Below are 27,910 nucleotides of genomic sequence, written 5' to 3'. Positions count from 1 at the left end.
TTGCTTTTGTTCAAGTTTGAGCTTACAATAATTTAATATCATACTTAACATACTTTTCATTTGTGAATGACTGTTGTTTCTCAAGAGAAGCAGAAACAACTCAGGTAAAAGGTAATAGAAAAATAAATTAAAGTGTCTGAATAAAAAAATTATTTACTTTTATTTTAAGTATGATGTTAGGCACGCTTCTACCACTACTTTGCCTCACTCCTATCTTGCTCTTACATGACATTTTAACACAAAAAAAAAGGTTTTTCTCCCCAGTCCTTTGCCACTAAATATTTATTGTATATTCTATTAAACCTTTCTGTTAAATGGTAGAGGAATGGTTCTGGGCCCTCTAAAGAGAAGTATAATGTAATTCCACCCCACTTCAAGCAATGCTATTATCTGAGTATTTTTCAAATGTTGTTTATTAGTACAAAAATATTACTTTACTATTATTATTAAATGTAACAAACATGTAGGTATAACTTTATGGATCCTACATTCGTTAATATCTTTTTTGCATACTAAACTTCTTAATACTATATCACACACAAACTTCAGAAATGTATGTGGTATTCAGTCTACATGTCTATGTCAAAGTTCTGTTTTATATACAACTATACAAATATATCTTTAAAATACTACAAGTAGTAAAAAATAATGTATCATTTAGCTCCATAAAAATATAACAATAAATAACTGCAGCGAGACACTTTACAACAGACTTTTGTGTGATAAAGATTAATATTAATAACAGGTTTTTATTTTCTTCTGGTTATCTAAAAATACACTCAAGTTCTCTAAAGATATCTCAAAGGCAATAGCTGCTTAAACTCAACATCAATAAACTATCATCTTAAAACAGTAAGAAAATAACTGATGAATTTCCACTTATCTTTAATTATAAAAGCACATTTCTTCAATGTACCTGTAATAGAGCTTCAAAATTTAGTAACGTTTTATTCTCACATTTTCAGGTACTAAGAGTTTTTAAGGGTAAATCTTTATATATATATATATATATATATATATATATCTACTACCACGAAAAAACACTTTTCATTCTGATTTAGAATTCTTAATATATGGCATTGTTTCACATACAAGAATGTGATCCAAAAGCTACTGCAGAAAAGCAGTAGTTTTCATATCGTTAGTAAGACAATAGCTAGTATCTTTCATACAAAAGTGTAAATTTTGATAAGTTTCAAAAAAGATTATTCCAGTCCTAATAAATTATTCATTTTTATAAATTTTTACTTTATAAAACTAAAGAAAGAACCCTTAATTATTGATTTCAACAGAGTAAGATTTGGCTCAAAAATACTACCTACTTGAAAAACTCTAGCATTCCTTTTACATTTTGCTTATTCAACAAAATTACTCTCCTCAGAAAACTATTAAAATTAAAACCTTAAAATACAATCAGCCTTTCACACTACAGATATACATCTTAAAAATGCAAGAAATTCTTAAAATAGTGTTGTAGGGTTTAATACACTAACATTTAAGAAACATGGAACAAACTGCAAAGACAGTGGTTTCTCTCAAACACTATATTACAGTCAACTGCATACATTTGTTTTATAAAATTGAGTGAAAAGTTGGTAACTGTCCAGTAAGACAAGGACATTAACTTAGAAAGTAATATTTTTATTTTATCCCTGTATCTAAATCCTATATGTGCATAAGAAGACACAGGAAGTTTCTGGAAAACAGGTCTACTTCAAAGCTCTGTCAAGCAAACACCATGATTAGCTTAGAAGAACATCACTGCATGTTATACAGTACACACACATTTAATAATAATATAAATGTAAAAAAAATAAATTTTTCATTGTATGTACTTTCAAATAAAAATGCAGTGTGATCCACAATTCTCAAAATTTATTTACAATCAATTAGCTTTTTCATATCATCATTACTGTCTTATCTTAAACAGCATTTTTTATTAATTATTAATTATACAGACAGATAAAAACCCCTTTGATAAAATCATGTTAAAATTTTTATCTTAAACAGTATTATTATCAAACATATAAATCGGTAAATCCCATTTGATAAGATAATTTTAACTTTATCTTAAACAGTATTATTAAACAAAGATGGATAAATCCCATTTGATAAGATCATGCTAACTTTTTTACCTAACAATCCCACATTTCTTACTGTAATAAAATAATACAACTGTTTTATCTTTAATTCTACAGCTTCAAGAAATACTTTAATTTGTTTATGTTATATTTTAAAATCATTGCATAATTCTGGAAGATTTAAAAACTAAATCAAGAAAAACAGTCCAACAAGGATATTTAATGTTTCTTTGTTGTTAAACACAAAGCTACACAATGGGTAACTAGTGCTGTATCTACCATAGGTACCAAACCTGATTTGTATAATAATAAGCCTAAAATTTTACTGCTGAGTTACTGAAAAGGAACATTATTAACATAGTGAATAAACACAAAAGTGATTAATCTTATCAAATTATAAAGAAGTAACTTCTAAAATACAATACTGCTTGTATACAAATTACAGTGGTAAGATGTCAGGTTTGTTTTTTAGACATGCATGTTGAATTTATTAAATACATATCTTAAATATGCATCAAACTTATCACATTAAAACATAAAAGCTACAATTTTCTTTTTAGTTTTGAACTTTTATACCTTTTTGAAATTGAAAATAATTTATAAACCTCAACAAAGTGCTATAATAAGTTAAAATTATGAAAATGATAACAAGACATAGTTTATACAAGCATCATTTATAATACTCAACTGCTTCATAATCCAGCCAGAACAAGAATTACTATGCGTGATTGTCGCTACGTATTTACGGACTTTATGTACATCACTACTACTAAATCTATCACATAAAAATATGGCAATATCTAATGCCTTTTAATGTTGAAACAAACTATGTAAGCTACAATTAGAAATCTTGAGCTTTGAGCATAATAAAATATTTTTGCATGGGCTTTTAAAAACTCCTTCCTTTACTCTTTGAAATATAGCTGAAATGTTTATAATTTTCTATTATCTAACATGTACAAATTACTCCAGCATCTATAATTCAGTTTTGAGTTTAAAAGTTAAGGGAAATTCTTAATTTTTACATATAACTGAAAAAAATTATTTCCTATTTATCATAGGTTGAAAAAAAACATTTTAACTGATTCCATGTATTTAACATACTAATTACAAACAAATAAGATATTTTTGTCAGTTAAATTTGTTTTTTCCCCATCTTGCTGTAAAATTTTTTTAGTGAAAAATTGTAACTAACTGTTTAGCAGTTTTAGCAATATCATAAGCACACTGAATAACCTGTTGAGTCACAAATCGATAGTCTATGGGTGGCTGGTTCTCACGAAGAAGCGTGTTACATTCTGTTTGTAGTCGTGATGCACTTCCTCTCAACTGCTTCAAGATGGACCAGATGTGATCCTCTTGCATACCCTGAAGTATTGAAAGTTCACAATATTTCTTATTTTTGGTCCACAAGATGTACAAAAATACTACCCTATAATATTATATCACAGAACAACACACACAATACTTCAGTCTCTAACTTTTATGTTAATAGTGTCCTATAATATTATATCACAAAACATACACATTTGTTCAGTTTCTATAACTTTTACGGTAATACTGTCCTATAATGTTATATCACAGAAGAACACACACAATAGTTCAGTTTCTTTAACTTTTATAGTAATACTGTTCAACAATATTGTATCACAGAATAACACACACAATAGTTCAGTGTCTCACTTTTACAGTAATACTGTCCTACAATATTATACCATACAGACAACACACACACACACACCAGTTCAATTTCTTTAAATTTTATGGTAATGTTTGAACAGTAACAACAATGAAAAAATTTCTTCACATAAAATACTGAAATAATTCATTTTATCATCTTCCTTAATATACTTATAACTTGAATATGCAAAAATATGTATGTGATAATCCTAAACATCTTTGATAATGACTTGATTTCATAAAAACACTTCTTGTTCTAAGTACACTTGTTTTATTATAAACAACTTTACAGAAAACATATAAATACTGTTCAATCTCCATTCATCAGTATCTATAGGAGTAACTGCACTATAATCTTTGGAAATGTAAGCAAGTCTTTACAAAATGCTTGCAGATTATTAGTAAACATGATTTCATATACAAGTATCAGGTTTTTTAATTATGTTTTAAGATTATTTTATTAGACTTACTTGTTGAATTCTTTCTTTCAGAATGTTGGCTATCAAATGTGCAAAATAATTTTCATTTTAAGGTTAAAAATACTTTTCCTGATCTGAAATTTGCCAAGTTTCATTTGTGTAATTTCTATATCCTTCTACATAATTACCAAATGTTTTTAATAAAACATTATACTTAATCTGCTTTTGTTTTTTTTAATCAATATTAATTCTACATAGTGTTGATCAATATGAACAACCTCATAACAATCATATCAATTAGGAAATAAATCTAAGTTGCATTTTTTGTTTTAGAATAACTAAGTTTAATAGGAAGCCACAAACACTTACACTAAATAGTTTAAATATTGTAACAGTATAAATCTATTTGTATTTTTATTTTATTGACTTTTGAACCATATCTGACTAGAAATACTCCAACAAAGTCAAAAATTATATGGCACATGTGTAATGACACGACCATACCAAACAGTGTAATGCAGAAGCTTCTGGTACGTGTACCTTATGAAGATTACTATTTTTCTTTCATTATCTTACCTAAAAACTTTCTATTTTTATTATTTTAGTTACTATTATAATAAACAGTAAAAACAAATGAAAAATTAAGACCTTGTAATTAAATATCTAACATTTTTATTTTCAGTAAAGCTTTATATTTTGTACTGTTACATTATAGTTAAGTAATTAAAGTATAAAAACATAAAATATTATAAAATAAAATATATTGTATTGTCAATAGTGATTACAAAATTTCAAAGTTTACACCCTCACTTTTTTACACTTATTTTCTTTAGTTATTTTATTGCTAGTAGATGATTTAGAAATTAGAAGAAACAAAATAAACAGTACTTTGTTCTTTACAGTATGGACAGCAATGCTCCAAATAAATCTGTTGAGTTTCTTCTAATCTTTTTACACCTATTACTTATTGTTATTCTACTGATAGTGGCTTATGTAAGAACCTGCCAAACATAAAGCAATGAATCATGGTTCCTGTTTGGGTGTTACCATACTCTGACACTGTTAATATCAAATAAATTCATGCTGCAGAATTCTCAGAAGTATTCCTGCTTTAAAAACACAGTGGGATATGATATATCAACATGTTAACAGTATAAATGGTTACAATGACAACTGTCTAAAATATTATAAAATGTTTATGACTTCACAGAAAGTCTAGTCCAATCCAGTAAGTCAAAAATACATAAGTATCCCACAGAAATGATTCAGATCGAGGCTTCAAGGACACAGTGGGGAACAATTTGCCAGTTTCTTTAAAGTACAGTAATTGCAACAAGAATTCTCTAAGGTACTATATAAAAGTGACAGAAAATATTTATGATTTGGTCCTGTAAAAGGTAGTATCTGATGCAATAAACTTGGGTGATGGAAATTTAGTGGTTGAGGTGTAAAAATGCTTATGAACATCCTGTTTCCTATTTTACCATGCTTACACAGTAACCAATAAATGTGTAGTTTCCAGTAATATAGATACAGCTCGTTTTGACTGGGCTAGTATTCCTGGCTTAGCCTCCTTGATTGTAACTTGAGAAACAAATTATTCACCAGCAAACTGGAAATTCAATTGGATATTTATGAAGCATTACCTTTAAATAAGTAATCATCGTTTATAATGTATATAGAATCTAATCAATAGATATGTGATGATATACAATGTGTAACACACAGAAAGTGAGAGATAAAGCCTTATGTATATTTTGTTCTAAAAATGGAGCCTAAACATAAAGACAAAACAAAACTGTAGAAGAAAAAGGTCTTGACATAGGAGGAAACCGAGTTCCTCCTAAATATGTCATTTCCTTCTGATGAAGAAGGTTTGTCAAAAGTTGAAGTCAATTCTTCTCTTGCAGTACTTTTGACAAGTTCTTCATAAAAGTCAATGACCAAAAAATAAGGAACTAGCTCTTCTTGATTCAGTCCTGTGGAAAGAACAGGATGTAGCTGGTGCAAGTTCACTTATCAGAAGTGAACCTATTTCCCAATAGGTTACCTAAATTCTGTTCATTGTTTTAAACTTTTCTTTACAATAGAAATACAATTTGCCACCAATAAAACAGACAGATATGTTAAAGACAGTGAAACTGTAATTAAAAAAACAATACTGAAATGAACTAATGTTGATACTTTAAGGCATTTTAGCCTACTTTGGTCTCAGTATAGCTATGGGTCTCAAGTCTCATAAAGTTCAAAATCTATAAACATTCCTGGTTAAATATTGTAGTTTTCTGATTAATAAGCAGTTATCACAATTATAGCTTCTGAGGTTTATAGTGTACTGACTGTAGCAAACCAACAATATCATACTATCTCCTAGCAAGTCAATCTATAAACTTTAGGTGAGATTCTCAAAAGTTCAGTTGGCCCAACAATACTGGTATTTATGTATGTATACACATTACTGGTTCTGACACTTGAGAATCTTCTACAAATTTAGAGAACAGGTAGAAATTTCAAAATAGAAATTTAACATCACAATTCACATTTATTTCCAAATATATATTAACCCAAAACAAACAAAGATATTAAAATAAATATATAACACTAGATCTGTTACACCCTTAACAGAGAAGTATCTATAAATTAGCAGATGTTAAGCACAAAATGTAGAACTGGTTTCCTTTAGTACCTGCCCAAAAAACATGTCAAGTGGGATATCAAAGATATGGGTCGTAACAGAAACTGTGAGTGATACTGTCTTAAATTTATAATTAAACAGGTAAAGAGGGACAAATGACAACTAGGGAGGGGTCTTGCATATATTATTGTGATGGAACTAATGGGCAGGTAAAACTGACTAGGACACTTGGTTTCCAGGACAATTTCTAAATGTCCTCTCATTTATTGGATTGGAACCTATGTTTGTGGAACATACAAGAGAAACAGACCTTTTCACTTTCCACTGTAGTACTATGACAACTGTGACAATAAGAGGAAGAGAAAACGAAGTTACAAAACCTCAGTTGATTATGGACTACAATAAGTTTGTAAGTGGGGTTGACCTGAATGACCAACACAAAACTAATATTCTAAAAAAACAAAAAGACTGTAGAGTGGTATAAGACAGTTTTTTTTTTCAACTTTTGGACTTCACAATTATAAATGCTTCCACACTGTATAGAATGCAGACCAACTAGTCGACGTTGTCCCAAAAGATCTTCAGGATGGATTTGGTCAATTGGCTTGTTCAGTCTCTACTTCAAAGTAGACCATGTCTTTCTGGTATACCACTTTTAAGAACTTTCAACTCTGAGCTTAACTGTTGGAAGGCATTACCCCACACTTTTGAGAAAAATGACAGTAAAAGATGACGACTATCTTACAAACAGCAAGATACAAATGAAATGTAAACTGTGCATTAAGTTTGTGTCAAATACTTTGAAGAATATCATACCACTGCGATACAGTCTTATAATTAACCAAAATGTTTGTATTAATCAGGTTGAAAAATAATTATTGTGTTAGAAAACTTTATTAGGCTTCATAAACTGTCATATTACAGATCCTGGCAGTAAGAACAAAGTCACTTCATTTAAGTTTCAAGATGAGGCTGAAAATATTCATTGCTAAAACTCATGATTATTTTTGTGATAAATAACTCATTTACACATATAAAAGGACTGAAATTTCAAAAAGTTGTTCTGCTGAATTAGTGAAGCTATCATAAGTAAATTATACTCATTGGTATCTGTCCAAAACAGTCCAATTAAAAATGTGTTACCTATCAATATAATCTTAACCACATATCATCCAAATGGTTCAGGATTAGAACATAATCAAGATACAGTGATATATTTACATTAATAAAGATAAAATATAGTTTTAGATACTGAATTAAAAATAAATTACTTTAAAGTATGAAGTAATAATACCATATACACAATAATAACTGGTTTCTGGTTTTGAACATTATTCAATCTTAAGATTATTTGGATCATAAAAAAAAAAATTCACTTCATGCAATTACCTTACAACTTAATACATCTTTGCAAAATAAGGAAGGAAATCTTACCTGAGGAAATATATTTGCAATCTCAGTTACAGCCCTGAATATTTTCTCAGAGCAGGGTATGAAACTGGAGAAAAGATACAATTTAAAAATAAATTCAAAATTTGAATTTAATAGCAAAATTCCTAAACAAAACAATGACATGACTGAAATATAAAAATTGTTCTTAAAACAAAATAATAAATACTTGATAAAGTAACTTTCTATAACTTAATTACAACAGGAGAAATAAAATGTTTAATAGACTAAAATCAGTCATTACACCTAGCACTTCAAAATTACCATGAGAGATAAACAGTCCTTTTTCATTCCTTTTCACAGCCCAAATTAGGTTTATCATGTTAACTATCCATTTATTAACAGTGTACTCATATGTGGAAAATTAAAACATGATGTCTGTTAGCTACAAATTACAGCTGATCATATGAATTAAATATAATTGTTAAATATCTGAAGATAGTTTGCTCAATTTTAAATTTTTGATATATATCAACTATACTGACACCTTTAGGTTTCAAAAACTGATAGCATATATATATAACATGTTCAAAATGTTTGACAAAGATTTCATTCTTTTCCCATCTCAGGCATGATAAGGTTATCACACTCCTCGTGTTTACAACAGGTGAAGAGTGAAAACTTTAACAAACAAACAAATTTCAACATCTATTTCAAACATTCATAATGGGTTTTATACATTACGTTTTTGCAATCTAAAGACATTCATAACTGAAATCAGAAATTATTATGGGTGTTCATTTCTATAATAAGGATTAAGTTAAAATAGCAGTACTGTTATTTAAGTAAAACAAATTATATTTAATTTATTGAAAATATGAGAGGATATATTTCACTTAATAACTTGAATCACCTCACTTCATACTGATTTTTTTGAAAATATATGTTGTACACTTGTTTATTCTGCCAAGTAAAAAAATTGAGGAAAGCAGTTCTAATGCACATGTGTTTATTAGTATCTTATATCAATGGCACCTTTACTTTTCTTACAAAAAAACTTCAACACAATTTAGAACTAGTATAAGGTTATCTCTCTGAAATTAAATACCATATAATGAATTAGGTATTCACAAATACACATTCACAGTGTTATATAAATATATCAACTATACAAACTAGTCAAATTTAATGTTCAAAATAAATGCAGTTACACATGATGGGGATATGTAATGAACAATACTGAGAAGCTTCTTCCACTCATTTAACAATATACAAGACTCAATTTCTTATAACTAATTTTCTACACGTTGAAATCATATGATTGATCTGGTAATAGCATTTTAACTGAAATTTTGAATATCCTAATCTATGCATAGAAATGTAGTTCACTGTTTCACTATAAACTGAATATCTGATTATGAAATCTTGTCAAATATAGCAAGTTTTCCTCAACCCTTGTAACACTAACAAGCACTTTACCCTCACCCAGTGTAATGCTATGTAGCAATTTTACATACTATACACAGCACTATCAAGTAGTTTATCCACTCCCAGTATAGTGCTGCATAGCAGTTTCACATACTTTACGCAGCACTATCAAGTAGTTTATCCACTACAGCTGTGTAGCAGTTTTCTTATACCCAGTGGATATGCTGCTTGATAGTGCTGTATATAATATGTAAAACTACTACACAGCACTATACTGGGAGTGGATAAGCTGCTTGATAATGATGCACCTGGTGATAAAAACTATTATGCAGCATAACACTGGGTATAAAAAAACTTCTCCCCCAAGATTTCTCCCCATCCAAAAGAGCACGAAGATGTTCTTTTCAGTTATAATGTAGTGCATGCTGTAGTGACCATATGAACCTATATAGCATAATGTATTGGTTATATTCAACAAACAGACTTTTTTCAAATTAAAGGCTGCCAAGTATTATACTAACAAATGAGCAAAAAATTATTCATAAGCATAATGAAGTGATTTACGTGAAGGTGAACATATTTACTTCAATGGAATGCTGGTCTGTCTTATATCTTAAAAGTTTCAAACAAAAAGTTATATACATAGGCTCAAAATCATATTTACATGTTTATTGTCTTTACAATGATGGACCTACTGTGGGAAATAAAAAGCTTTTTGATGGTTAAAAATTATTAAAGCATACAAGTAATATATTTAACAGCTCAAACCAGTCATTATTACTAAAAATGAACCCTTCAAGCTTCAAGTTTGTGAAACACACAGGATATTAATGTCATTTTTATATTTGGTTTTTGGTTTTTTAAAAGCATGGTTTAATACAAGCAATTAAATGTTTCAAAAAATGTCAGCCATTTCCTGGATGTTGTATAATGTTTTCAGTTTTTAAGTGTGATTTTCATAACATTAAATTTGGTATAAACTTTACATAAGCAGATATAAAATGTTAATACTTGTTTTATTATCTTGTCATCACAGGCTTGATATACATGGTTTTATGTTTAAAGATATTTTATGATATGGCTCCAAAAGATGAAAAGTTTACAGCTTTGAAGGGAAACTGTCTCCAGTATTACATTTTCATATTATTTACTGTCTCTTACATTCCCAGCCAAACCATTCTGTGGTACTTTTTATGCAATTATAGCATAATAATATACAACATATCACAATATAACTGTCACATTCATCAAATTCATACTTCTGTAAAGGTCATCAGGCATTATATATTTGTTACTTTCTCAAGAATATTAAGTTTTAAGAAGGTATACCAAATCCTTCTTAAGAAATTGGTATTGAAAATTGGTGTTTGTTCTTTTTTTTTTTTTTAATTTAAAGGGCAGTAGTAAATATGGGTTTCCATATTTCATATGGAACTTTAAAACAACTGGGCATTTTCTTTTGGAGTTTTTGTTTCTCCAAAACATTCACCTAAAATAAAAATCATTAATAAGAACTGATACCTTATTTTACAGCTAAATACAGAAGCCATTTAAAATAAGCTTTCTATGTTAAAATAGACTGAGAAATAAGGACAAATTTACTATTTGGAAACATAAAACTAGAAGTGTATAAAAATATCTTGTTTGAAAACATAAAACTAACTTTTCATGCTTTCCTTCCTGAGCAGATATCAGAAGCTCTTGAATTTTTTTTGTGATTTGTTCTGTTTTACAATCTATTTCTTCTCTGGATGGCAGATTACTTTTGTTGTTTGAGAGTGAATGTTTAGATTGCAACATTTCAGATGAAAGTGGTGGGGACTCAGAAGAAGGACTTAACGAGTTACTTCGGCTTTGTTGTCGAGGGCTGTTGCTTAAAGATAAACAATTACAGAACACAGTTTAAATAAAAGTAAAAAAATTACTATAAAAATATTAGAAAATGAACATAACATACAAACAATATGAAACTTATTTTGTATGTTGTTTTTTTTTATATAACATGAAACACCAGGTAACCATGTTTGTACTACTTTTGCTCTCTGTCACAGCTGTTCTCCAAGTATTTTAAATTATAATTGTACTTCACTAGTGATACCTTTCATGTATTAAAAAAAAGCAAGTAATAATTACAAAAACATGTTAACTCTGCTAGTTATAAAGGAGAAAAACAATAATTCTAATTGGTATTGCAAATGAACAATGAGTATATAAACTTATTACCGTTATATGATAGAGAAAGACCCTGTAAGTCACTCCTGTATGACAGTACTGAAAAGAATATATTTTTACTGGCCTACACTACACAGTTATCAAAAATCTATCTAGCATTTATTTTTACATATCAATCAGCACTTACCTACTAAAACTGATAGACGTGTTATCATACTCGCTGCTATTTCTTGGGGAGTGACTAGACTGTATGTTACCCTGAAATAGTATTCTATTTTTACGAATGAGGTATATTTCCTCAAAAATAACAACCTGAATATAATCATCAGTAATACTGAAATGAGATCCCAAGATTATTACTAAAGTTATTACACTAACATCTTACTTTTATTTTAAAATTCACCAAGCTTTGTAAAGTACTATAACCATAATTTTTTTATGAACAGAGCACAATTTTGTAATTTTAATAAATAAACAATTTCTGTACTTATGTGAAAATCACAGAAAGTATTAAAACTGGGATTACTAAACAATTTTGTTTTTGTATTCCAATAACAAGTATGATCCCTCAATATAAAAAGCCCTTGGTCATTAACACCTGCAGAGCTGTTATATTTGTGACTACCAAAATTTAAGTAACTAGTATTGTGCCGTATGTATTCATATGATTTTAATATTCAAGTCCAGTACATAACAAAAATATTTATACTAATATGTAAATGCTGTTACTTTATCAAGAACAAAAGAAACCATTTTAACATTTTTTTTATTAAAAGCAAAATTTCTCTCTGTGTACACAAGTACCCCAAATTTTGTTCCCAAAAAGTTGTATGGACAATAATCAAGTATTGGGGTTACATTTTCTAATATATGAGACTTACAATTCCACTATCATCTCGAGGAAAAGCATGACTATCTTTCTGATCTGTAGGTGATACTGTTTCCCACGAGTAAGAAAACTGCTGATCTTGCTGAACATAAGGTCTCTCTCGTGGCTCATACATTGACTGAGGCCTCTGATTCCCTCGGGGTGGGCAAAAAGCTATAGCAGATGTTTCTTCTCTTTTATCTGATGTTGTTTTCTGACCAGTAGCTGGATGATAATGACCAGAAGGTGGTTCAAAACCATTTGGAACATGCTGGGAAACTGAATGACTGCTTGATGTATTGTTCAGAATGGATGATCTCAAGTGAGAGTTTTCTTGCATCAGTTTCTGAACCTGAAATATCAAGCATTAGGTATGATGTATGCAATACAAACATGACACTGTATGGCTCTTTATATGCCCTACACAACAGATTCAATGTAATCACAGCACACACAAACACAGGTACAAAGAACCACAAGAATAACATTTCTGGTTATTAATTTGATACCAATTGTGTAAATTCCTGTAATTACAATAAACTGAGCATAAAACACATTGCTTCTTTAATAGTTTATGACTATTTTATTTTTTTGTTTGTAATTTCATATATTTTTTTAACTTTCCTTATTAAATATAGACAAACACAAATTCAACATCTTAGACAAAAATAAAAATTGAAGCAAGTTAAGCAGAATACAAGAAACTTACAGACAAGTAAGCTGAAAAAAAAAATGTCCAACCAACCATATATTCTACACTTGACCATTAAATATTTAAAACATTTTAAACTGAATTTCATACAAAGCTATACAAGAGTCATCTGAGCTCACAGTCTCTAATTTTAAAGTGGTAGACTAGATGAAAAGCAACTCTTGACCTCCTCTTCTAAAACTAAATAGAGATTTCACTGTCACACTCACAATGCACCCATGACCCAAAAATACAAAGTGCATTTTTTTTCCATGTTTGGTGGTAAACAACCCATTGAATCTGAAATTAATAAATCTGGCATACTAATCATTGGGCTTCACTCATCCCAAATATTCAAAAACAAAATTTTTTCATGGAATTAATTATTGTTATCAATCACAAATTTGATACATTTTGAAAAAAAATTAGTGTTGGTTACACCAAAAAAGCATTTTTGTTATAATAATTAAATAATATTTCAATAGATATGGATAATTCATCCTTTACTATTATATTTATGTGTATACCAGAAATTAATTTAATAATAGAACATTGAAGTTTCTCTTCCTTTAACTATTCAGATTATCAAAGGATCAAAACTGCATATACCTGTAAAAGAGGCTTTTTACAATTATCATTTAGTGTCTTACTTTATCCAGTAAAATTTTGAATAGTATAATTCTTTCAATTACCTTATAAAAATCTTCCATCCAGATTACATTATATTGTCCTTCGTTTATTTGTCAAATTTAGCACAAAGCTACTTAAACATTATCAATATCAGATGTACCTAAAGCAGCTAGTCAACTCTACTCACTGCTAACTCTAAAGCTAATACTCTTTACCAACAAACAATGGAACTGATGTCAAATTATTATGCTCTCACAACAAGAAAGGGTAAGTATGTTTGGCAGCAAGTTTCAATCCACAACCTGCAAATTGCAAGACAAGTGCCTTAATTACCAGGGACCACACAAGACCTTTAATTTTTTTTAAGTTACCATGAGTTTCAATCTTTTTAACCTTTCACTACAATTTTTTTAACAAATAACATTTTACAACTTAGAAATAAAAATCCAAGTCATATATACATTAGAAAATCTTTCATTTTAAATCATGCTCTAAATAATATCAACAAAACTAAATAAGAATTTTTTAAAGATGTTAAGAACCACACTGTACCTTCAATATTAACAGCTTATTAATATGTAATTTCATTCTACATTGTTTTCATTCATTGTTTGATTTTTACAGTAAATATACATCATTACACATTTGTATTGATTGGGCAGAATCTTCAACTACTTTCTGCTTTTCTTGTGACAAAAAGAAATCTCTATTCTTTTAAATATAATTCTAGTTGTTTAAGATATTACTCCAAGTTATTATTTGACTTTCACAACTCAGTAACTTGGAATGATTTACTTTATTTCAGTCAACTCACCCATTTCAAAATGCAACTTTCTTAATTGGTTGATTTTGTGAGTTTGTGGTAAATTCAACATTAAACATACCATACAGTTAACTGATCTCTGAAAAAATTAGAGAGTTGATTACCTGGGATGAATAAGCACACATGTAATTATCTGTTGTAAGTGGATTACAGCAGAAAAGATATGACATTAAATTTGGAGTAAAAATAGTTTTATTTACTGAAGAAGAAATAAAAATAAGTCTGATCGTTCAATGGTAGGACATTGCATTTTACTATTAAAATTTATTTTTAAAAAACACAGTTGTATTAAAATAAAAGCAAATGAGAATAAACTTGATTTAAGATTGAAATAAAAAAATTAAAAGTACATGACCAAAGAGTGAAGGATACAACATAACAAAACTAAATAAACCTTTCTCCTCATATATCATAAGGCTTCTAATTTGAAAAGTGTAATCACACAACACCTTTTCCCTGTAGTTGGTAATTAAAAAGTCCAGACTTATCTTTGTTCTGTGTGATGGTCACAAAACACTTCTCTGCTCTATACACAAAAAAAGTTGGATACAATACAATCAGTCCATGAAACAGTAAAGTTTAATGAGACCAGCTTATGGAAATTAAAGGGGCACATGATCTCAGTCTCATTTAGCAAGTTCCTAATCAGAAAGAAAAATACAATTTTGCTAATATGACCTATAGGGCAGTAAAGTATGTATCAGCTATATACTACAAAATTCTGCTTTAGCCAACACGAGAACTTATGCTATCACAAAAACATTATCTTTCACTTGTTTCTAGTACTCTTGTATGATAATCACTAGTTCTGAGAAACTCAATTCCCATAATAGGTAAATAAAATTTTTGGAACTTTACGGAAGAACTTATTCCCTCTCTCTCTCTTTAATAAATAACTACTTTATGTTCATGTTACTTATTTCGGACAGTAACACATTTAAACTGCAAAGTCAATTTGTTGCATTTGTTATACAAAAACTACAAATCTCAAGGCTTTTGAATGTTTCAGTAGATCAGCATAACCATCTTGGTTGATTTTAAACACATACTGACATTACTGTGAACAAGTTTTATGTCAGTTTATTCAATTATCTGATTTTATGAACAATTTCATATAAAATCTCCAAAGTCCTTTAAACTAGTTTGGTCTATTTTTGTGACTCGTTTCAACCTATGTTTTAATAAACTCACATTCAACCCTGTTTTGATCTGTCATCTTCTGTCTTTTTACTTTAAGATATTCCTGTTATTCTTCTATAATTAATGTTCAAAATAATTCTATTACAGATTTTTTTTAAAAATTGGTGAGAGCTATTGCACATCTCTGCCTACCTAACAGGAACCAATTTTCAGCATTTTCTTGTGCATTTTTCAAATAATCAGCTCAAGTCAAATCAAAGTTCAGACTATGAATTCTGACAATTTGAATTTTTGCAATACAAAATGTGGTAGAAAGGAAACTATTCCTTGAGTGCAAAATACAATTTTCTACAAGATTGTCTTTCCTAAATTATATTCTGAATTAAATAAGCCACCAGATGATAAACATTTGTTACAAGTATGTTTCCTTTGGTTACTAAATGTACAAGAAGTAAACAGTAAACAACTAATTGACACAAAACTAATAATACATTTTTTTATATTTTTCTCATGTATCATTAACCAAGTCTTAAGAAAAATTAAATAACTACCATATTCTGTAAAAGGTTGATTTCTTTACTCATATCTTTGTTGCTCTGAATGAGCTGGTTAATTTGAACCTCAGATGTTGCCAACTGTTTCTTGACCTCCAGGTATTCTTCAAGAGTAATGGGTCCATCTGACTGATCTGATGAGGCAAAACTCTGAAACAATGGGTAACATTCTTATTTGTTTTCTTCTTCACAATTATTAACTTACTAGCTGGAGTACCTGCCCAATGAATAGGTGAAATAAAAACTCGTTAATAACAAAGGATAGGAAAATGTTGTTGTTGTTTTTTTTCTTAATGTAATAAATATTAAAAGTGCAATTAAAATACATATATGTACCAGTACTGAAAAGACATACATACTGTTTTCAAGAACTCTATGAATATAAAATTAGATGGTGGTTCAAATATTGGAAGTTACAATTTTAAGTGTTTTTAACAACTGAAATTAAGAATTTTCTCTATTCTTCCATATACACACACATCTTTTGCTGTTGAAATACAAAACTGATTTAACAGTTAATTCAAAACTTTACTGTAATGAATGTCCCTCCTTGCAAGTGCAGGCTTGGTTTCATATTTTTACTAAGGATCAAGTAACAGTTCACCCCCCCCCCATAACAATAAGGTAATGTATCCAAAACTAAATACACTATTAAAAAATTATGGAAACCCCTCACTCTTTTAAGTACTAACATTGACTAAAAAATTATTTGACCTACCAAACATTCCAATCAAGTATTAAATTGAAACCCAAACCTGTACACTGAAATATTAAGATTTTTACTTGTATACCAAGCATGGATTATGATCTGTGGCATGCAGATTTTTTTTGGTAAAACAACATTTTAGTTTGAGTTTGTGTTCTTTTTTTGTCTTATAGCAAGGCCACATCAGGCTACCTGTTGTGTCTACCAATGGGAATCAAACCCCTTATTTTGGAGTTGTAAATCTGCAGACTTACTGCTGTCCCAGAGGAGGACTTTTAGCTTGCTGACCAAAGGACTTTAACCTCTGGTATGGATTCATTCAATATCTCTTAATATTAATAGCTATTAATATACCAGAAACTTTATACAAGTTTTACAGTCAGTGCACAGAATAGCACCTACACCACAATCTTTCATAGATGGCCCAATTCAACTATGGCCAAATTGTTAACCTGCTTATATTTGGACCCACTTTTCCCATATATTTATAATTAACAGAATGACTGATATTAAATTATACAGTTCATAAATAAACATTGAGGTTATAGTTCTGTGAAAACTCATAAGAAGCATAACACTATAAATATTATGAGAGGTGATACATGACCACTTTCCCAAACACCCACACACTCCCACATATGGTGTCACTTACAAGTGACCACCCTTGAATGCAGTGACATCACAACAAATTTCTTGTATACATTAGTTTTGGAACGTTTGAAATCCTAACAGCATTTTTGGTCCTGAATGAAATTGTTCTTTAAATACTGTATTATGAAGTTTTCAATAATACTAAATGGACTTGTACAGACTAGATAGAAAGTGATAAAATACTGCACCCATTCCAAGTATTAATTTCCCAAACAGCCGATGACCTCTCTCAACTTCACTAATTAACCTATGTATTTGGTATGTGATTCTACTTAATTAACATACACTTCTTAAGTTTCCTATTAACTTACAACAAAATAGTAGATCAATAACTAATACATTCATAAAAAATAAAAACACCATAACTGTGAAACTAGGGAAAAATAAATCAACAAACAAATTTCTATTTCTAAAAAAATCCAAAGAAAATTTTTACATACATGTAATCATTAGGGAAGCTTAATACATCAATAAACCATGTAAGATATAGGGAATCCTTCCCACAGCAACACATATCTAAGAATTAACCAAAGCTTGCATACTCTATACACATTTTTAAGCTTCTTTTATGTTTCCTTGAATAACATTTCATAAGAATGCAAAACAACCTCAAAGGTTTTTTTAACAAATTTGTATTAGATGTTTTTAATATAATAAAGCATATAAATCAATGATGTAAACAAATCCTAGTTACTTACAATTAACACTTGACAGTCATGCTATATGAATCTTTATTTTCATGTTGCAATTCATGTTGTATTTGCATAAAATAAGAATCATGCTTATTTATAAGATTTTACAGGTCATTCTTATTTTTACACATAAAAAAGGAGATGTAAAAATCTTTGGGTTTTTACATACAATATTAATAAAAAATACAGAAAAATTTAAATTTAAATTAGCTTCACTATGGTAATATAAGATGCATATAAGAAATAGCAAACTTACACACCTGATTGTTTCAAATCCATTACAGTTACATGTAATTTACAGAAGTTTCCATAATAAATGACTGCATCCACAGCAAATTTTAAAACTCTATATTATATTACTGCAAGTAAACAGAGCTAAAACAAATGTTTTGTACAGTATGTTTAGTTATATATATATTGAAAGGTAATTAATACATGTTTTAATATATTTCTAAATTCTCCATAACATAAGCAATTACTTGCTTTACAGTGAGTATTTAAAAAAAAGAAAAAGAGATACATCAGTCCATTTATTTAGTTTGAAGGAATACATTTTCACACTTGTTAAACACATCTGTGTATAATAAACATGGTGTATATCATATGGTTATAAATAGGTAAAACCTGTTTCTTCCTTTAAAATATTTTTATATCCCCTAATGAGTAAATTAAAGGCTGACACAGCAAAATTACAGACGTCTTTTTATACATGCTTTTCATACGACACAATATGTGCTGATTAAAACTACCTTATTCAATTAATTTGGAATTACTGAACTACTGTTTCTTTAATTTTTAACATCTCCTTTAACATAACGTTTTAAGCAAATGACAAAATTATAGAATAAGGCATCTTAATCCAACTATTATTATACACAATCTTGGGGGAAAAACTACAAACTATTCATAAAAAAAATTACATTTTTTATTTTTATACTTTTCACATGAAAATATAAGACTAACCTTCATTTGTACTGCTAGAAGATTTGGTTTAACCCAAGTTACTATGTTACAGCACATACAGCTGCTAACTACTAGTAAACAGATGAAGATATTCTCATTATGATTATGATTCCATGTTCAAATAAATTATTATAACATACCTAAAATCAGTTCAGATCTTAAAATACATAAAACAAGCATTACTTGTTGAAGTTTTATATTTGTCAGAAAGTTCAATGACATGGTTGGTGGGTTATTTCTTTTTACACCCAATCACTGAGACCAAGTTCTGGGAACTGTGTGGAATACAGAAGTGTGTCACTGTTTCCTATGCTCATTTTTGAGTAAAATGAAATAGACTTTGATAAAGTGCTCAACTTACTTAACTAAAAAAAATTGCTTTACTGCTCAAAAGAACTTGACTCTCAATGTTTGGATACCAATATGTGGTTCAGGTACACTCTGTTCCTCTTACACAATATACAGGGTGTTCGGAAAGTCGCTGTGCAGTTTAGTCTGTTAATAAATATACAAGTGCACAGTGACTTTCCAAACACCCTGTAGTAGGTGTTTTCATATTCAGATAAGTACAATATTTAGTTAAGTTACATAGCTAAGTAAACTCAGTGAGTCTGCCTTGGACATTTCCACAGACAAAACTCACTAAAAAATGAAGAAAACAGCTTTATAGAGCTGAGGAACCAGATCTTTTATAGCACAAAATATGCAGCCACTATTATGTTTTGTATGGTATAGGATTAGGGTAGGAAATTTACTTCTTTATAGCAGATATCACCAGAAGTTAAAATCTTTATTCAAAATTTTTAAAAACTGGAAAACTGTTTGCAGACTGAGAATGAAAACAAAACAGGCACTGCTCATTTCACTAAAATTTAATATTACAGACATTTAACACCACAGAAAATATACCAATAATAGTAAGGAATCACATACACAAGTGAACTTGAATTTTATTTGTTATGAAAGTAATACAAAATCATTTTGACTGGAATTTAGTGAAACACAAAACTTTCAGTACTCTTCAACCACCTACTAAGTGTTACAACTGTTACAGAATATTAGAATACCTAAATGGTCACATGTTAACCTCTCATCTTACCTCTGGTCTATCTCGAGTACTAATTATTCTCTTCTCACTCTTCTGACAAACTGCTTCTGCCAGTTCAGAGACATCACGATCATCTTTTATCTGTTCTGTGATCAAATCTGTGGGCTTGACCAGAAGAGCAGAAACAGACCCTTTACTTACCGGCTCAGATCCTGACTCTACCTGGGTAAAGGTTTCTTGTGGAGGGCCTATTACAAGCTGGATGCCATGCAAAAAGGAAGGAACATTTAGGTGCCCTTCACTTCATTCAAGCAAAAAAAAAAAAAAACCTTTTCAGTTATTGCATTTTTACTAAGAAAGAGAAGATTAAGAAAAAATATCTCATGCTAGAAATTGAAGATTAAAACTACATATACTCACATGTTTACAAGCAGAAAAATTCATCTGCTACAAAGGTGACCAGCTTAGGTTTGTAATCATGCAGCAAGTACAGTAAACATTTTCATTTTAGGTTGAAAATGTATTACAAACAATCTACAATGCATGACAATTTTCTGTTGCACATAGATGCTGTACAATCTGTGACCTTTTCATCAAACAAGGTTTTGTAAATGACAGGACATGTATATTACTTGTACAGGGTGATTATAAAGAAAGACTCAAACTAATTTTCACCAGAAGCATAAGAATCACAAGCTTCATTCAGTAAAGTTTAGATATTGTACAAGGTCACCTTAAGTGCTTCAAAACTATTATACAAGGTTATCAAAATGATTTCCATTACTCTCAAGTCAGCAGACAACAAGTGCCACTAATGAGCACCACCTACTTGGGAAATATCCACTGATCCTCTCAGTTTTCACCAAACTGACACGCATTTTTTAAACTGATAATCTAATATTATTGAAGTAGAAAGAAATAACAGAAATAAAAGTATTGCTAATTTGCAAATCATGCAATTTAGGTATACAATAGAATGTGGTTTTTAAATATCATGCAACAGATCCAACCTTTTTTAAACAAAGCTTGCAATTCTCTATGTGCCTCTGGAAAAATTTATTCCTTTAACAAGGCAAGCTGTTTTTAAGACAATCATTTTCAGTGTTTTTTTTTAACCTCAATATATATCATACAATACACATATTTAACTGCTAAAAAGCACTAAATCTGCAGTTCCAAGTTAAAAGCATTAAATTCACACCAGTACTAGTTATTTTTCATTCTACAGTAAACTTTGTTATAAACATTATCAAAATAACCCATTTCATTGCAATTTCTTTATAACCTAACTTATTATTACAGTAAATCCGAGTTGACAATTTTACTGCTAGAATACACATCTATGTAAGCATTTACGTCAGTGTTTGTCATCACTTTTTGTTCCACCAAAGACTTGTGGTTTCCTTCCATACTCTCATCATCTGAAGCTACACTATCATAAAGAGGCTCATCATCACTTAAGTTGCCCATTTCTTCAGATACAGCACTATCAATTTTTGTGTTTCCTGAACATAAGACTGGTCTCAGGTCAGGTGCTGAGCAGTAATAAAAATAGAAATTTAAAGCTTATGAAACAGTTCTTATGCATACAGTAAAAATCAAGAATCTTACTAAATAATATCTGAATGAATGACAATAAAAGTCTTTTTTTTTATCAATTTCAAAAAACTGAAGAGTTACTTGAAAAAAATTAAAACTTTTCCTTTTAATTTTAAACTGGTATAATTCCACTTAAAATCTACATAAAAACTGTATGTGGGTCTACTGAAATAAGTCTAATTCCTAAACTTACAAAAATTAGCTGACACAGAAGTTCATAACTATTAGTAGAGAAAAATATAATGGCATTGCAGATTTAAAATCTCAATATTCTCTATGCATGGTACTGAATTTGTCTACAAGTTACATAAAACATAAAAAGCCACAACACGTATTTAAATCTAAAGAGTTGGGTTCGTATAATTTGGCTTGCTTTTACCCAATAAATACACATGAAAATATACACACTATAACTATGAATGTATATATTCTATCTTCACAAAATCTGGCAAGTGTTAAGAAAGCATTAAAAAAGTCTTTGTACACAAAAGTTATATTTTTTTAGTGAATTATATATAATAAAATTTGTTAGTGAATTTGCAAAGCCTTTACTGAGTTAATCAAGTTGATTTTAATGTTAAGAATAAAAATACTTCTTTTCACCTAACAGTTTCTTATTTCATTTGCTTAACCTCTATCCTTTTAACTTCCTTAATGAATAACAAAAGTTTATACTTTATCTGTTATTTTCTCTCCTCTAACAAAACCATAGAAAAATCATCCATGTACAACAATATAAAATTTTGAAAACTATGCAACAAAATGAACAACATTTTATTTCTTTTAGAATGAAAGGTTGAATGGAAAAATAATGTACATTTTAAATCTGCATTTTTAAACCTAAATAATACATTAATCACTAAAATCAATTATCCAAAAACAACTATAACTTAACTGTATTCTTTGACAGATTGTTTAGGGAGAGTATTCATGATGAAACTTTGCATAATGGACAGCAACTGCCTGTTGTGGAGACAAAAGACAGAAGACTTTCGAAATGTCATCCTCCACATTTGTGTCTCCACAACAGGCAATTGCCATCCGTTCTACAAAGTTTCATTATAATTTAACTGGTTTTATAACTACGTTACATAAAGTAGAAAAAGTAGTCTAATGCTGTGAGTATCAATTTCCTTTCCAATAAGCATTGAACCAAATCCTATACTATCTAATGTCTCTTGTGTCAATTTCAAAAAGACCACTGCTATTGAGCTTAAACATGCATTTCAAATAACTGCACAAGGGTTTGAAAGCTTCTTGGAAGATAAGTATAAACAGGCAGGACTTCTGCCAAAGACTGAGAACATTTTTCTCACTATGGGAAAAAGTTAACATGTTAACTGTTGAACCTGTAAATTTGACCTTGGAATTGTTTAAAAAGTGTCTGGGATAAGTCAGAATATAGTAGCAATAATACTGAAGTTATACAAACTAAGAGAAAATTTTAAAACACAAATGCATCACATGACACAAAGACATGAAAATTTAGAAGTTTTTTAAAGCATTTTCTTTTGAAATTAATAAACTAAATCTCAGATAATATAAATATTTGAATCAAACTACACACTGATGCTAACTTTATTGACATACAGGGGTAATAAAGTCGTTTGATTAAATTTTAAATGCAACTCTGTAAAATGGCATGACATGGTTTGGTTTAAATTTTCCACAAAGCTACACAATGGTTATCTGCATTAGCCAATCCTAATTAAGCAGTGAAAGACTTAGAAAGAAGACAGGCAGTCACCATCACCCACCACCAACTGTTGAGCTACTCTTCCACCACCAAATAGTGGGATAAACCAACACATTATAAAGACCCCACAGCTTAAACGGAAAGTATATTTGGTGGGATGTAGATTTGAATTCATAACTCTCACATTGAGATTACAGTGCAGTAACCATCAGGCCATGCTGGACCATCCTGACATGAGCAGAAAAGCTAGGAAAATATAAAAGAGGGTTAAAACTGCATACTTTTACTTCTGTGAGATATACATAAAATATACAAATTACAGCATACTTATGGGTTAATGCTGTTTGTCATCATACCTGTTTACCAATCACACTGGGTACTGCTAAGTACTTCAGAGAAGCTATTATAAAAGTTTTACACATTCAATACCAAGAAGCTCTTTAATGAAATTAAAAGTTGAAACGAAAACCTTACTATTCTAGAGTAACCGTTCAAACATTATAAGTTTCCTATACTGAAAAAGCATTTCTGATTGGTTACTGACCTCCTCTTGCAAGATTAACTATTTCTGTTCAGTGATACTTCTACATACAAACTTTTCTTTGTGCATGTTAAAAGCCTTCTGCTCCCCCTCTATTGGAATTGCAAGACCAACACGTCTCTCACACAAATGATCACGCATTATCTTCTCATCAATAGGAGCATGACATGCTCACATGATATACATGACTCCCTCTACATTCTGTACCAAACTATCACACTGAAATTTGACAGAAAATATTAGTATGAAAGAAGAATGGAGAGGAAAAATGTATGAATGGACATAAGTACCTATTGGAAATACATTTCCAGTGTACGAAAATTATAAGTTCTGATACAGTACTTACCTCCTCTCACAAGATTAGAAAAAATCCCACATTGAAATGAGGAGGGACTGGTGCAACAGAACAGCAGAAGTACTCCCTGAAAGTGTTTGCAGAATACCCATGAAAATGAAAGATTCAGATCTGAAGATGGGAGCCACTCCACTTCTGAGCCAGGTATACTCATTATCCATATGTAGTGTGTGTAATACATAAGGGCAGAAATTGAGAGGTGTAGAGCAGCTTAAGCACAGAGGACCATACTCAGTAAGTCAACTGCATCCAAAAACCTCTTCACAGACAACCAGCATCCAAGCAATGGTAGGACAAGGCTCATAACATCTTCACCTAAAACTCAAGAATCAGTGATTAAGATCTGCACCATTTTTTTGATATAACATGAGAATCATCACCAATCTATCATTTGGAGAATTGTCATCTGGTATAAAGAGGACATCTATTGTATGCAATCACTTTCCCCAACCATGGGCACAGCCAGGGACTATCCAAATGGCAATAACATCCCTTTAAGAAGAGAATGGGGTATAGTCAAGGACAGAAGCAGAACAATCCCACATATTACTGTTGTGACAGAAGAAACCAAGGGAGGAAGATAAACAACCTAAATCCACATAAGGACTTACACTGATTGGTCAACTTTAATCCAAAACCTCTTCATAAGGTATGAAAGTAAGATCAGGATTCCCAGTCAAAGGGGTGAACTGCATTCTTACATCTCACTTTGTTGTACTGGTTAATACAAGTAGAAAGGCATTGAAGATATTAATCACCTACATCTACAGAACACTGATGCCCTACTCTCTAACTAATTTTTTTTTGTATGGAACAACCAGCAGAGTCCCTCTATGGTCAACCACCTCTGCAGCTTGGAACTGGAAAGTGGGAAAAACTCCCATACTCTACTTAAAGAATGAGCATGACAATGCAGCGGAAAGTCCAATGGAATTTCATCATTGGAGATAATGCAATAGTGACCATGAAACCTTATTTTGAAAAGCAAGTTATACCAAGTTATTTACTCTAGGCATGGCAGGGATGGGCAGCAATCTCTATCTGCATTACCCATGTAGTTTATGGGTGGTACACAGTTAGGGACAGGTATGTTTATCAAGCAAAATATTGCAAGATTCTTGATAACAAGAAACCCACTTGAAATAAAAATATATCTCAGAATGGCTGGTATGGGTATTAACGCTTTTACTAACGAGGAAAGAACAACGTTTAGACCTTCCTAGGTCATCTTCAGGTGAAGAAACAGAGAGTGTTTGAATGTGACCGTTGACGGACACGTCTAGGGACAAGAGTATAAACGCGTACTGGACTGTAGGGGGCATTGCACATGGATGTTAGGTTATTAATTAGTATTGGTATAAAGGTGTTTCTTTGTATGGTTATGTTGTGTTTATCTGATTTGCAGTGTTCAAAAACGTGTGAAGGTGTTTTTTTCTTTGTCTTCTTTAAATCTAGTTTCCATTTTACTGCTTGTTTCTCCAATATAGAAGTCATTGCATTGTAGTTTATAAATTATATTGGTGTTGCATTTGTCAGTGTAATTTTTATTTTTACATAGTATGGACATTCGTTTTGTACCTGGTTTCTGAATAAATTTGATGTGTTTTGTTATTAGCTGCGTCCAAATGTTTGTTATTTTTTTTTGTTGATGTCTGAAATATATGGTATGCAGCCATGTAAGGTTTTGTAGTTTGTTGTTTCTTAGGTTTTATTATCATTTCTTTGTTGTTGATCTAGGTGTGTGCATATAATTTTGTCCATGGTTTTTGAAGGGAATTTGTTGATATTAATGAAGTGTTGTTTTATTTTGTTGATTTCATTGTTAATTTTATTGGGTGAGCATGGCTTTGTGGCTTTGTTTATTTGGTTTCTTAATACGTTGAGTTTTTGTTTCATTTCATGTGCTGAGTCCCAGGAAATGTATAATCCAGTATGGGTGATTTTTCTGTAGATTTCTGTTTTGAATTGTGTATCAGTTCTAGTGATTTTAAGGTTAAGGAATGCTATTTGGTTAGTTTTTTCACAGAAAAGAAATCTAAAAAACAACATCACACCAAAAGATGTTAATTCTACAAACAACTTAAAACAAGACAACAACATCAAAATTCTAAAAGCAATAAAGGCAATGCTATAGTTATAATGAACACAAATGAATAATTCAAAAACGAACATCTTGTCAGATAAAAACAAATTTAAATTACTGAACAAATCTAACAAAAACACATGAAAACCAGTTAAACAAAATACTACTACAAATGAAAAAACCAACACAATCTCAGAAAACATTTATTCTTACCTACAAAAGGCCAACTCACACACACCACAACTTCTTAATCAACTGAATCATAAAGCCTTAATGTCCAGTTTTGATGGAATCTACCTCTTCATAAAAGTCCTAACAACTGAAGCCTGCAAGATAGCTTTAGAACTTTATATCCAAAACCCCAACCCATTAATACACACCCCCAGCAACCAATTAGCAACCCTTATAGAATTCACTATCAACAAAACTACCTACAAATAAATGGCCTAAGTATGGGGAATCCCATGTCAGCAGTTCTAGCCAACATTTTTATGACAGAGATTGAATCACAAGCAATCAATTCAGCCTTACACCCACCACCATACTGGTACAGGTATGTTGATGATACAATTGCTGGATTCACATCTACACAACACACACTTAGTTTTTTCAATCATATCAACTCTACACCCCAACATTAAAGTTCACCTGTGAACAGGAAAAAACTAACCAAATAGCATTTCTTAACCTCAAAATCACTAAAACTGATACACAATTCAAAATAGAAATCTGCAGAAAAATCACCCATACTGGATTATACATTCCATGGTACCCTCAGCACATGAAATAAAAACTCAACATATTAAGAAACCAAATAAATGCACCCACAACACTATGCTCACCTGATAAAATTAACGATGAAATCAACAAAATGAAACGACACTTCATTAACATCAACAAATTTCCTCAAAAAAACCATGGAAAAAATTATACATGCACACCTAAACCAACAACAAACAAACAAACAACAATAAATACCAAGATAGAACAAACTACAAAACCTTATACTGCTGCATACCATATCTTTGCAACATCTGGAAAAACTTATAACAAAACACAACATTCC

The 27,910-nt window shown here is 30.2% G+C and overlaps 1 protein-coding gene across 9 annotated transcripts in view; it reads right to left on the bottom strand.

The window, feature by feature from the left end:
- Nucleotides 1-713: 713 nt before the first annotated feature.
- Nucleotides 714-27,910, bottom strand: part of LOC143238063 (ARF GTPase-activating protein GIT2-like) — a 72,023-nt gene continuing 44,826 nt past the window's right edge. For 3 of the 9 annotated variants that reach the window (XM_076477984.1, XM_076477985.1, XM_076477990.1), the window contains 8 exons: nt 21,927-22,105; nt 20,622-20,828; nt 16,508-16,660; nt 12,686-13,024; nt 11,992-12,062; nt 11,296-11,505; nt 8,250-8,313; nt 714-3,449 (listed from right to left, as the gene is read on the bottom strand). In XM_076477984.1, the coding sequence (XP_076334099.1) occupies nt 3,255-3,449; nt 8,250-8,313; nt 11,296-11,505; nt 11,992-12,062; nt 12,686-13,024; nt 16,508-16,660; nt 20,622-20,828; nt 21,927-22,105 (1,418 nt within the window). In that variant the 3' untranslated portion in view covers nt 714-3,254. The remainder of the gene's footprint in view (nt 3,450-8,249; nt 8,314-11,295; nt 11,506-11,991; nt 12,063-12,685; nt 13,025-16,507; nt 16,661-20,621; nt 20,829-21,926; nt 22,106-27,910) is intronic. The other 6 variants (XM_076477986.1, XM_076477987.1, XR_013020393.1 and 3 more) reach the window with 3 other exon arrangements.

This window comes from Tachypleus tridentatus, chromosome 13 (genome assembly GCF_004210375.1).
Source record: "Tachypleus tridentatus isolate NWPU-2018 chromosome 13, ASM421037v1, whole genome shotgun sequence".
Classification (NCBI taxonomy): domain Eukaryota; kingdom Metazoa; phylum Arthropoda; class Merostomata; order Xiphosura; family Limulidae; genus Tachypleus; species Tachypleus tridentatus.
This window is presented reverse-complemented; position numbering and strand designations above follow the sequence as displayed.